General features: G+C 40.8%; 1 protein-coding gene across 5 annotated transcripts in view; it reads right to left on the bottom strand.

Annotated features, from left to right (window-relative positions):
* The window catches only part of LOC133506541 (receptor tyrosine-protein kinase erbB-4-like), a 182,902-nt gene that overhangs the window by 42,524 nt on the left and 126,463 nt on the right, over positions 1-13,915 (bottom strand). For all 5 annotated transcript variants that reach the window (XM_061830790.1, XM_061830783.1, XM_061830801.1 and 2 more), the window contains exons 8-14: positions 11,601-11,714; positions 8,422-8,548; positions 7,867-7,940; positions 7,166-7,256; positions 6,551-6,756; positions 5,627-5,759; positions 2,053-2,146 (exon numbers count right to left, since the gene is read on the bottom strand). In XM_061830790.1, the coding sequence (XP_061686774.1) occupies positions 2,053-2,146; positions 5,627-5,759; positions 6,551-6,756; positions 7,166-7,256; positions 7,867-7,940; positions 8,422-8,548; positions 11,601-11,714 (839 nt within the window). The remainder of the gene's footprint in view (positions 1-2,052; positions 2,147-5,626; positions 5,760-6,550; positions 6,757-7,165; positions 7,257-7,866; positions 7,941-8,421; positions 8,549-11,600; positions 11,715-13,915) is intronic.

The raw sequence follows: 13,915 nt of genomic DNA, 5'->3' as shown, positions 1-13,915 counted from the left end.
AAAGTTCATTTTCATTCAAGATGCCCAAACCCATCTGGACATACTATAATTATAGCTTTCATATGTCAGGGATGAACGCCATATTTGGCAACTACCATTCTTGTTTACATTTGGCAGGCATGTCGCACCAGCCTGCATGCGCAAATTGTGTTCAAGCACACTCCAAAAATTGGAAGTGAATATGCTCTTTGGAAGTTTTGTAATGCAGTGTATTACTGTAGAAATTGATTACTAGGAAAATTATTATTTGTATCAGAATGTTTTAAACACTGCGAGCACACTGTCATAATATGGCATTTAATTTGTTTTGTAACAATGTAATAATACAACAAATTTAATATTTTTTTTCCAATATAGTCAAGCAGAGCTCCGGGGATGCAAAGTTATTGGTCCTTTCATCATCGTTCCAGTCATACAATGTTTTTTTTTCTTGCACATTAATGACAAAAGTCCTCTTTTTACTTTAATCCTACATTCAAAAAAAGATTATTCAAGTTTTTTCCTCATATTTTTGAGATTTTATTGTGAAACTTGCACTTGGTTACTAGTGCAGACTGAATGGGTGGCAACTATAGTAGAAATGGAATACCAGTATTTTGAGGGCAAGAGAAGGTGTCAGAATCATACATACATCCAAAAAAAACCTTAAGAGCTAGGTATTTTTTTGGAATGGTGGACTTATTTCCAAATTTTGAATTGTGAACTTTGAACTGCACTAGTTAATTTTTGTAATTGTGATCTGGTCTTTGAATGAGTTTGGGTAGAAATTTTACTTTCCCAACACTGGACAAGTCTGACCTCACTTGAAGACCATAGACAAAACTTACTGAGCTATTCTGAGTCTGCACTCAATAATCATTCATTGTCACATGAACCCATGAAAATGCATGATTTTTAGTACGTTATTAAAGAAAAAACGGCAGCCCACATGGACCCATGCGTTTTTTTTTCCCACCACGAAACATGATTTTGACGTATACAGCTTTTTGTAACACCCGCTATGAAAATCCTCTCAAGGGATTTGTTTTGAGAAGAAGCAGGAAGTGACGCAGGGAGCAGGAGCGCCCTCCAGCAGATTTGTTTGTTTCTATTAGTTTTACCTACGGGAAGGTAGCTTGTTGTTCCTTCGTGTTAGCCAAAATGCCTGTTTGTTGCATTGCTGGATATTGCTTGAACACTTGGGAGGATGGATTTACCCTTCATAAGCTTGCAAGAGACCCGGTTCGTCGTGAAAAATGGATTACACGAGTGCAATGGGCGAGAGCTTCATGAGTTCCAAATGACAGGTAGGTTTTTATACAGCTAATAAAAAAATAATAGTTTGGGGTGGACCACGTAATCGGTCTCTGATAACGTAACAAAAGATCCGTGTACGTATGATGTGTCGATGTGTGTGTTGGACGGCGTAGGGCTCGCCAGCGAAGACTGCTGCGTCAGCTCGCGGACGGCGGCGGCTCTGAACAACACACCTGACAATTGCGCACTCAGCTGTGTGTGACGACAACGCCGTAAAGCGGCCCGGCTCGGCGTCATAATAAGCCACCCCGGCGCCGAAAATGAGCCACCCTGGCCTACTGCGACGAGCCGCAATGGTTCATCTCTGCCACGGAAGTGGATGGGACGGGGGAGGCGGTTTGGCCGTGATCGCATATCATCTGAATATGGCTCGAAACAATAGGGAAATATTGCCCCGGTAACTTCATTCAGTTGTGTGATGTTCTCGTCTTCAAAAAGAGCTTCGGTGTCAGAAGGCGCGTGTTTGTCTCCCATAGTAGGGTCCACCGTGTGTTTTCAATGGCGAATGTCCAGGGTGATGTCATGGACAGGGGACACAGCCAATATGGCGACCACTTGGATGTTGTCGAATGACACTTCTGCAACTTTGCGGATGGGTGACGCGCCTTCCACTCATATTTATTTTTTCGTATACACATTGAAGTGAATAATGTTATACTGTATGTATTTTTCATTACAATATCTATTTTAGAATGTTCACAGGGATGACACTTGACCTTTAAGTCCAACAACAGACTCGCATATAAAAATTCTTACCTGGCCGAGACACGTCATGGCGTTACCGTCCATCCTCTCACACTGGCTATCGCACTCCAAACACACAGATCCATTGGCAAATTCACGCACTTCCCTGATCGAGAGAAGGGAAAAAGATTGAGATGCATGTATAATAGATTTGAAAGCGTGGTGAAATATTGATTGAGAGCGTACTGAGTGGAGATTTTTCAAGTGAACTGTGTGCACACGAGCACAAGTCGTACATAGGAGCCTTTTGATTTAAACCAACATGGCATGACGCATTCAGATAGCACAGATCAACCGTCTTTTACTCTCGCTCGCCCCCCAGACTTTTAATTGCGACTGCTGCCAGAGTGCCCTCTGGTTGATGGCATGGGGGGCAGCAATCCGCCACTTACTATTTGATCAAGTTAAAGGCTCAAGATGGTCAATAGGCAGACAGAGAAAGTCCTATGAATAATGAACAGCTTTTTAAATCGTGGCAAATACAAAGGGATGCAGTCAGGCAGCCGGTACAGCTGGTGGGAGGATGTGAGCGTATAGGGAGGACACCGGGGAGCGGCCAGTGTTTGATTAGGATAGGGTGAAAAGGAAGGAAATGGTGTGCACTAGTACAGATGATTTTCTTTTATTTGCAGCTTCTGAAGCGGGAAGAGTTGAGGCACTTTACAGAGAGATGCAGTTCATAATGGTTTTGTTTTTTCCATTTGTCAAGGCAAATATTGGCTTTATACGCTATAATTACAACAGCAGGGGCTCCACCACATTTCCGGACATGTTTCTGAATCCCGCATCCGGGCATATTTACTCGATCCATGATGGTCTCCTTTTGTTTGTGTCCAAGCCGGTGAATTATCCTCCTTTTTTGAAGGGTGGCTTCTCTGGCGAGGTCAGGTCAGCAGCTGTCAATAACAACTGCCACCGATCAAAACCACTTTTCCCATCAGAGCAATCGATAAGCTGATGGACGCCCTGTGAGGACGGCTCACGCAGCTGCAAACAAGCCATCTCGCTCGCAGAAGAGGGCCGATTAAAGCACCGTTTTCGGATAGAAGAGGGACTCAACACAATATTTGGATTTGATTGACAAATTTGGTGTTCTGATGGATTTCAAAGTCAAGAACTTGACACACACGAATTCAACTCCATACCATTAAGAGTCATAAGAGTGAAAATGAAATCCCTGCTTTCCCTTTGGTTGTCTGATTATCTTTTGTGAGATAATTCTAATGGATTGCTACAATTACAGCAGCTTTTCTCTGCTTTTTTTTTTTTTTTTTTAATTTAGGCATATAAATGTCTCTCATGAAGCCCAGAAGAACCTCCCTTTGCTCGCTTTACATATTTTTCCCTGGTCTTTCTTTTCCTTGTTCCAGAGTAATCATATTTCTCTACTGGAAGCTGCATCCTGGGGAATTCTTTAGAAAGGGGCTCCGGCATAGGAGAGAAAGCTCTTTTGTTAAATGAAGGGGGGAAATGACACAGAGGAGAACGACAAAGACCTCTGCAGCACTCTTCTCTCCCTTATTTCCATTCAGTCCAACTCGTCCTGCTGATTGGCCCCTCCATAGCTGCACTGAGGCCCCAGTGGGGGGTTGGCCTGACGAGGGATTAGCCTTGCAATAGACTGTGGCCAACATCCCATCCCCACCCACCAAAAAAAAAAAAAAAAAAAAAAAAAAAAAACACCGCCATCCCGCCTGAGCAACTTTTTTTTTTTTTTTTTTTTAATTAAACACATTCAACGGCTCCCTAATCCACCCTCCAACCCTCAATGGACACCATCAGACATTACCCTCCTTCCAATCATTCTCTCTCTTTTGTTCTTTCTTTGTTTTATTCAACAGAGGTAGAAACTAATGGGAATTACTGCCTTTCCTCATTAACAAAGGCAAGGCACATGCCGAAAAACCCAGGTTCAAAACCTAAAAACTTTGTAGAGGTATGCAAGAGTATGACGTGCGCTACCATGCACTTTGGAACACTGGGGGAGGACAACAGTCAACAAGCAGCAGCAAAGGCAAATGAGGGCAGATGATCTCTATTTATATGGTCTTTAAGTAATTTATTATTATAGTTTTGTATCCATCCTTAATCTTAGTCTTAAATGCTTATCAATACAAACTAAAATATAATTTAAAAACAGCTGTGACTGTCCTGGCTGGTCTATGTGCAGTGGAGGAACGGAAACAAAAGGAAAAAGACAGTTTTTCCCCCAAGTAAAAAAAAAAAAAAAGGAAATAAGAACTGGTTGTTGACCTTGTTATCAAAGACCAACAAAATTATTTTCCATTAAGTCTTTTTTTTTTTTGGTCTACACATCCCCTGGAAATGAATGAACTGGACACCGCAAGTATCAAGTGCTGCTAGTGATAAATTATTCAACCCTTCCGTTATGTCATTATAATAGAATATAGTTATAAAATAACGCAAGCATGGTTTTTGGTCATTTCATATTTAATATGTATGTAAGTAATATTGTAAGATGAAAATAGCTGAAATAGAATGCAGCTCACCAGTGACCCTGGTGAGAAAATACTGATAAAATCCGGCATCAATTTGGATTTCGTTGCATACTGTTGAGAAATAGAACCATTTTTTTAACTTTTATTTGAGATTTGGCAGTGAAGCTTTCTTTAGGATACATTGTATGTTGTTGTCACCTTTGAGAGTGAAAAAATGGAACAGTACGTTGTAATGCACGGCATTTCCCGCATTTACAGTACAAGGCGTTCCTGACACTCCCTGCCACAAATTTCTCCCTCACCAGTCAGTCTCCTTCAAAGCTTTGGCGCTGAGCTGTTTTTCCTGACAACTTCAGAGCGTCCCTCCCACAAACAGAGCTGGAGAAGGCCCAGCATCGAGTCAACATGACCAAAGGTTTGCATCCAACCTTGTGTGCAAATTCGTCGCTCCTGTTCCCACGAGAAAGGCGCTTAACACGACTACTTTCAAAAAAGTTAGTGTGCTGTAGAAGCTGCCGGGATTGTCTTATTTGAGAGAGAACCTTTCAAGTGTTGCGATTCACAACATCTCCTCGTTCATTCACAAGGAATAATCGGGAAACGACATCTCCAAAGATCTTCTTATCCTCAGGTGAGTTGCCCCTCATTCGTTTGATGTGCCTTCTGGCGGCATCGAGCAATGACCTGAGTGGAATTATTCATGCTGTAATAAAACATCAAACGTGGTCTTTGTCAGTCGTTTTCAAGCTAATTTGGGAGTTTGTGGATGAAATATCATAATTCAGCAATATATTCAAGTTAATTTGCCACAATGGTCAGTCCTCTGTGCACATGACCTACTCAGAGCGTGAAAGTTCTTATTGGTTCATCTCATTACATTCACAGCAAATGGCAATTAGACTCTCCTTCTGAGCCCTTGAGGACAGTTTGAGTTCATTCTCATACATCAAAGCTGCTTAAATTGATTTTATTTCCTCTGCTTGTCATGTCTGCCTGTTTGCAAGGGAATTAATGTGTCTTCAGGAGCCATAAAGATCTCATATTGCGCAAAATAATTTACCGACTCTTATACAGCACTTGTGAATAGTTAACCTCAAACATAAAGTATCTTTGTAGCTATTACGCACCCATGAAAGAGATTGCAGGACTCAACGCAGCAGCGGCCCCGCCTGAAGTAGCGGCAGGAAAGACACTGGTCCGGCCCAGGGCCCCAGCAGCCTTCTTCAGAGCACATCTTATCGCACACCATGCGCTTCTGAGCTGTGAAGACGACGAAAAAAGATTCAAAATACAGTACTATTTACTTGTACATGAGCGTGTGCGTTTCGTCCTCCATTCCAACGTCATCAGGTGGTGGACCAAATCATATGGAAGAAGCCTGGTAAGACCTCATGGACAAATCAACACATACCGTTTATTAACCTGCCTCTTAACAAGATGTGGCCCGTGTATGGATTTCACAATGTGCAAGTCAACACATTCGGGATGTAATGTTTCATCCCATAGTTCTTACTGACACATTTTTCTCTGTTTTTACCAACCAGTGTGGTTGAAGTTAGAATGTTCAGGCCACATTTTTCATTGTAAAAGGTCACAGAATATTTAATGCCATCAAACATTATTGTCTCTGTGGCATATTTACTAAAAAAAATGCAGATTTTTTTTATTGGTCGACACAGAAAAGACAATTGTATGTGATAAAAATGTACTATGAAAAGGTGCCGTTACAAAATTCTGTACCAAAGAGAGATGCTATGTGGCTTTCTCAGTTATGTGTAATAACAGCACGTAGCAATGCTCATTTAGCGTCGCCAACATTCTTAACATTGCTCATTTTTCTTCATCATTGGTGGGATAGATTCTTTCAAGCAGCGTCATGCTATTTACCAGGCTGTCAGCCAATTAATGCTTACCCATCCAAACCCTACCTTCCCAAACATAAATGCAGTGTTTCACTGGGCGGAAACAACATATTCAAGTGAACTATGGGATGGTCAGGCTACACGCATTTTTTGTGTGAAAATAGGAATAATAGACCTGCCGCCACTCACTACATTCCTTCGGATCTCGGTTGTTGCGGATATGCACTTTCTGGGTCGGCGTCCGGAACAATGATGTCCAGTTGACGGTATTGTAGAAGCATAGACGGCTGTTGTTGAGTATGTAGACATTGCCGGCGCTGATCTCATCCAGAGACTGGAACTGTAGCGAGGAAATCCAGCGTTGTTTCAAGATCAGCAGGGAGATCCCGGTTCCACTGCAGGAGGTGGCATATGGCGCAACGTGATATCAGGGATGTGGAAATGAGGGGCGGAAGAACATCACTAACATCCACCGTAGACTTAAAACAATTTTCTAGTTCAAACTGCCATTTAGAAAACAAAGAATCGAGCATCAAACTTGTCTTGAATTTTCTTTTAAAATAAAGCTACTACGCTTTAGAAATAAATCAGTGCAGAGCAACGTGGAAATATTTTCTGAACAAATGCTGTCTCGATAAAATCTTCTGACATGAAAGGCAATGGCGTTCCCTCCATGAAAGCTTTTGAGGCAATGTCGCATTTACAAAAGCACTTTTATTGATCATACCAGCAATATAAATAGATACTTCTCGTCAGTAGGATTTTTTTCACCTTGGAGCTTAGGCAATGACAAAGTGTTCTTACCTATAAAGGGATCTCCCACCTATGGTTGCCAGGTTGGAAAAAACACTCAGATCAGTCATGTTCTCAGGCCACGATTGGATGTTGAGGTAACCTGAAGACATTGTGAACAAACTCCTCTTTAAACAGTAAACACTCTTCCAAAATTATGGTCTGACAAGGGGCATACTTGATTAAGTATTTAATTAGGTTTTTATGGCATCATCTTGCAATAAAATTAATTTTGGTCAGTATGTGAAGTTCAAGCAAGAGCTAATTCTTTGAAAGAAATGGACAATATACACTAATTAAAGGACTGCATTTAATATTCTGTCAAATTTGGCAAATAGCATTGGGCTTTTTTTTTTTAATGACAGATAATAGGGCATCAGCGTGTATGAAAAGGACATTAAAGCAAGGAAGCTGACGACTGAGGCAGAGAGGCCATTGCTCTTTCTTATTGCTTGGCTTTTCATTATGAAAATGCAGTTTCGCTCCATTAGCTGTTTGGCTCAACTGCAAGGCACACTTTAATATGACAAAGGGTTGTATATGAGGCATCCCTCATCCCTTTAGGGCCTCTGCTTGCTAATGGACAAGCACATAGCCACGCGCATGCCAACGCAGACACACACACACAGACGCATGCACACGCACTTCACATGTACAGACAAACAGAGTTGCATTATGATTCTTGGCCATTATTTCCAAAGTCACTCACTCACCTGTGATCTCTTTCACAGTATGGAACACGTTGAGGCGATCGGGATCCAGCGGGCCAATGCCGTGATACATGTCCCTGAAATGGAGACATCTGGAGAATCAACATATTCTGCAAGGTAATCTCATTTGTCAGGGCAACACTTGCGAAAACATGTTCTTCTCGCAAAGTCGGGATGCTCCTCTGATGTAACTCTAAGTGTGACTTCCATTAGTACCTATCGGTCCACTTCAAGAGCTTCAGGTCACATTGACAGCGCTGACAGATAGCACCAGGAATGTTTCACTGACCTCCCCCACAACTAAATTTTCACAAAAGAAATATGCTTTTGTTGTGTGCTAGCCTATTTCATCTTGCTAGTGGGTTGTTTTCAAGCAAGTACAAATGGTTGTTTTTGCACATGTTCACACAAGCACACATCTCTGCATGCAATTTCAAAGTTTTGTCTTAAGGTAGGGCCTCTCCCTCACCTCAGGGCTCAGGCCATGAGGGGTCAGCTCGGCTCTTGCAGTAGGGCAAAAAAAAAAAAAAAAAAAAAAAAAAGTGGTTTGAAGCTCACCCTTTAATGCCAGTGATGAGAAAGATGAGGTTGCCATTGATTTTAGTGCAGTTGACAAATTTATCAATATTGCTGGCATCTACTGTTTGAGCGGTCTGCAGGATGCCTGTCCCGATGCCGTCACACACTGGGAAGAAAAACACAATCAGTTTATCCCTATTCTTGCTATCCATCTGAAGTGAGGCAGTTGAGTGTCACATCATTTCAAATGAAACATTGCCGCAACAGGAAGGCCACCCGTTGAAATTCATCTAATGTAAGCCAATAACTTCACATAATAAATTCATTACATTTGCATTAATTACAACTGCCGTCGCGTGTGTCCGACCGAGGCAAGGAACGGCAATGATGAATAAGGCTGGCGTAAATGCTTTAACCCCTTTTTGATAGTGATTTATACCAGCCAATTTCATATCTGAAATGTTAATTTGTTATCATTTCCAGAGTTCCTTTGCCTATCGCTCATTAACCTCTCGCTGCTGCATGACGATGGAACCAGAAAATTAACCCTTCATCGTTAGAGCAGCCCATGTTTAGAGCCGGGAGGAAAATGCCATTGAATATTTCTCCTCTGGAACTGGTTCGGACGTTTTTTGTTCCATTTTTTATAGAATGCGAAGTAATCCACTCACGGGCTTATGCATATGTTCATCACAAAGACACATTATGGCACATCACATACATAGTGTTATAGCATTATTGAATGGGCACATACACACGGAACCGGCCAAACATATTCACAATGTGAATTTTTGTGTCAGCGGTAAAAACACAACAAAACCCTGAATAGACTCTATCCAATAACACTGCTAGTTTATAACAATTTCCCCTGCAAGGGCACCGGCACCTCTGAGGCTCTTGCTTCCAAACCTGGTTCTTACAGACTGAGTTATTGTTATGTGTATTTATAAACACATCACTTGAAAAAAGTGACACTTTAAAAACTATACTATGCATAAACTGCTGTAAAAATTCTAACATCTGAAGTGTATATACAGTATAACATCGATACTTGAATAAGTCATATTTAAGGCCAGTGTTATACTAAGTCAGTGTTCCGCAAACACGAAGAAGAAACCCATATCACTAAATCATATTTTATGGAAAGCTTTAAAGGTAATTCCCACAAGCTACTGCTGATCCAATATCATAAAGCTATTAGATTAAAATGGCACAGCTGCTTAAGCTGTTTACAAGCAGACAAATGCAGAAGAGGGAGGGAGGCTGCTGAAGAACGTGTATAAAACTGATTTGTTTCGAGACAGGATTGATGCAGACACCGCTTGAGCCATCTTGTCTAGTTTCATCATACTGAAAGAGTCAGAGCCACCGGAAGTGTCAAACACTTGCATTTATTTACTATGTTGCTGGCAGACCTTAACATTTAGGGCGAGGAGAAGCGTTTTCTTCTTTACCTGAGTAGTGACCTTTTTAGAAACCTGAATTGTCGGCTATTTAAATGTTTTAAATTTTTTTCTCTAAAAAAAAAAACAAAAAAAACCAAAAAAAAAACCTTACATCAGGCCTCAAAGCATCCATCCTTTTTCTGTAACGGTTACGCTCACCAAAGTTGTGGGTGTGCTGGAGGTTATCCTAGCTATTATCCTGCGACATGTGGGGTACACCCTGGACTATTCAGGAGATAATCGCAGGGCAACCGTTCCCATTCCCATTCAGGTCAATGGGCGATTTAGAGTCTTCAATCAGCCAACATGCTTTTGGGAGGTCTGAGGAAACCGCAGTGCCCGGAGAAAACCCACACAGGTACGAGGAGAACATGCAAACTCCACACACGCGGACCCGGGATTTGAACCCTGGTCCTCAGAACTGTGAAGCAGATGTAGTAATCATTCGCCCATTGCGTTGCTCGGTGTCAAAATTTATCTCAAAATATCATCACATTTGTATGTATTCTTCCTCTGCACATTTCATTTTACTTCTTGCTTTCTGCACAGTTTAACTGTACCATTGATGTTATGCAGACAATGGGCGGTGTACTTTAGTTGTCATATGAAACACCATAGAGTCCTCATGAGGACACCAAGTGTGTCTATTCGTCAGTCTTGACGTTAGTATTCAGACGTGCAGTGGATTTAGAGCACGTGCAGTGGATTTAGAGCACTGGTTGAAAGTGAGCTGGCTAATCCAAATGAAAACAAAAATTATATTTACTATTACTGTGTGTTATTTTTTCTTGTGGCAATGGAAATGTATGTACGGTTGAATACTGATAAAACAAACCCAGATATAATGTATATTGGATACAACAGACCATCTGAACTGTGCAATTTGTCCAAAAACATTTTCTATTCCTCACTGAAATTACAATTGATCAGTTCTGTTAGTTCCAGTAATGTCCGCTGTTGTTTACTGGTGCTGTGGCGCAATGAAGGCAAAGAATCCTATTGCCATATTTCCGGGCCACAAAGGTAGAAAAAAAAAAAAAAGAGCCAGTTCTAAAAGACATTTCTCCCATGCCTACGTGGTTGCCATGGGGGGCATTGATGTGATTGCCATGTCGTGTTGGCTATATCTGTTGTAAATTGCACATTGACTTGCAGTGCAAAGAAAGAGAGCGTCATGGAGGGACTGTTAACACTGAGGAGTACAAAATAATAATAAAAAAAAAAAGTCTTGAGTCTGGAACATGCAATTTTTGGTACGGTAAGTTTTTCTTTTTTTCTGTCCAACCGTTCTTCTTTGGCAATGTATTTGACATGGGGAAGTACACCAATTCCTCGTGGCTCATGAAAGTGACTCGCCTATGATGAGTACTTTATGCCAGTCATATCCCCATGACCAAGCACATTGGGGTGGTTAAGTCTGGATAAAATGTGAAACTTTCCAAGAGTCTTTTTTAAATTTTATTTTACCATAATTCACAATAATGTTTTACTGTACGGGAGTTTTAGCCCCCCCAAAAAAACATACAAAACAATAATTTTGTACTGTACAGCACTGATCTTTTTTTGAAGGTCATTCCAATTATACATGCCACCCCCCCAAAAAAACAAAAAAAAAAAAACAAAACACACTCTTCACTACTGTACTCCAAATTTGCTTTCTGTCTACAGCCAAATACTGTATTTACAGTATTTGCACAATAGCTGCTTTGTTTGACTAACTAGGCAGGAAATCAATATGTAATGTCAATAAGACATGATCGTCCTTTGGATTACCTTTAGGGCAGATGTCTGTGCATGGAATGCACATCTTGATGCGGTTCTCCTCCACTTCCATCTTGTTGCTAGGACACGCACGGACACAGGAGCTATGGTCCACCACAAAGTTATCTGACATAAGCACAGGAGCAAGATGTTTGCATTTATTATTGTAGTGTAATAAGGATGGATGCATTTATGGTGTAAAACTGATGAGCATAGTTGCAATAAATTCAAACTGTCTATTGCTGTTGATAAGGTCAGCAAGGGTGGAGAAGTGATACGTTGGGGATACGTTCAACTGAGTGAGATCAGCGGTACTGTATTATGATATATTACTATTCACAAATGATCTGGGTACCTTTATTGAGTGTGAGAAGTTGGGAAGATACATTCTTCTAAATCTGAGGCCATGGTTTGAAACACGGGGATTGAATGACGGACTGGTAAGAGTCAAGAGAGGTATCACTGGGTTTTATTCAAGTTGTGTGAGATTGACAGATGGTGAAATATAATTTAGCCTCCAGGCAAAATTCTCAATTTACCAGATTGGATATTTTTTACTCTCATCTATTGTCACAAGATGTGGCAGACACCGAAAGGATCCGGTCCCAGGCACAAGTGACAAAAATGGGAAAAACAGGCTTGGTTTGAGTTTCACAGTCAAGAAAAGTGAGAAGGTTTCCCAACAGAAAGAGCGCTCTTCCACATTGAGAGTAGCAAGTTCCAGTGGGCCAAGACTGAGGAGGTCTTGTGGGCATGTCCACCCAGGAAGAGACAGAAAGGACATCACGTAGGACATGTTGGAATCTGGGTACACCTTGGCATCCCATCAGAGGAATTAGGCGAATACAAGGAAGTCTTGAAAACCCAGCCAAGACAGCTGCCTTAAAGACTGATTTCCCCCATGATTTGTAGGTTTTTATCTACAGACGTCATCAATGTTTTGGTGAGAATTTAACTATTCATGATTTTATTAAAATCCATTGTCTTTTTGCACTAAAAAAAAACTGGTTTATGTAACATTTTGGTCAATTTGAATTTATGTATCTTACTTTTAATCCAGATTTGATGTTTGTCATACAGTGAAACCAATTAATCATGATAAATTACTCCACAGCATCTCTGTCATGTCTCATCAGATTAGTTTACTTTTGCTAACATTTTTCTTTGGATCACCCCCCCTCCAAAAAAAAAAAAAAAAGTTCTGGTTCTTGATGAAACTTAATCACATCTCTAATCTCCCTTCCATAGCAAAGATTATTGAGAAAGTTATTTTAATCAACTCAGCCATTATTTGAATTTAAATTGACTTTTTGTTGAATTTCAATCAGGTTTCCCAATTTATCGCAGTCCAGAATCTGCTCTTATCGAAGTGCTGAATGGTATAAGATTGAATACTGCCCCAGGAAAGCAGTCAATTTTGGTCTTGTTGGGTCTCAGTGCTCCTTTTGACACTGTTGATCACAATAAACTGCTAAAAAGGTTGGAAATGTGAGTAGGACAAAATGGAACAGTTTTTAAATGGTTCACGTCCTACCTGGAGGAAAGGAGTAACTTTGTAACCATTGGAAGTGCTCAATCTCATCATAAGGCAATGACATTTGTGGTCCCTCAAGGGTCAATTCTTGGACCCCTCCTGTTCAGCCTGTACATGCTACCCTTGGGTCAAATTTTCCAGAACTTTAGTTTTGACGATCATCGCTATGCAGATGACACAGTTAGACAGTATTTAGCAGTGTCTCACTACAGCTCAATGGAGATGTTGTGTCACTGTCTAAAGCAGATAAATAACTGGATGAGCCAAAATTTCCTTTAAATAAACCACAACAGAACTGAGATAATTGTTTTTGGCAATAAAGGAAAAAAAGATTGCTGTTCATAAAAACCTGGACTCACTATCTTTAAAAAGCAAAGGCCCAGTCTGAAACCTCGGTGTCCTGATAGATTACGGCCTGACATTCAACAGTCATATCAAATCAATTCCTAAAACTGCCTTTTACCATCTGAAGAACATATCTAGAGTGAAGGCTTGCATGTGTCAATCAGACCAGGAGAAGCTCATCCATGCTTTTATCTCAAGTAGACTTGACTATTGTAATGATCTTTTGCCTGGGCTCCCCAAAAAGAGCATTAAACAGCTACAGTTCCTTCATAACGCTGCAACTCAGGTTGTGACTAGAAAAAAGCAGTCAAAGAATATACTCAACTTTACACTAACTTCCAGTCAGTTTCAGAAGAGTTTTTTTAAGGTCCCAAATAAAATGGTAATGGACAACAAATCAAAGTAGGGCTCTGAGATCGACTGACTCAGGTCAAACAATGGAGTGCAG

This window comes from Syngnathoides biaculeatus, chromosome 2 (assembly GCF_019802595.1).
Source record: "Syngnathoides biaculeatus isolate LvHL_M chromosome 2, ASM1980259v1, whole genome shotgun sequence".
Taxonomy (NCBI): Eukaryota; Metazoa; Chordata; class Actinopteri; order Syngnathiformes; family Syngnathidae; genus Syngnathoides; species Syngnathoides biaculeatus.
Note: the sequence above shows the minus strand (reverse complement) of the source record. Positions and strands in the feature narration are given on the sequence as shown.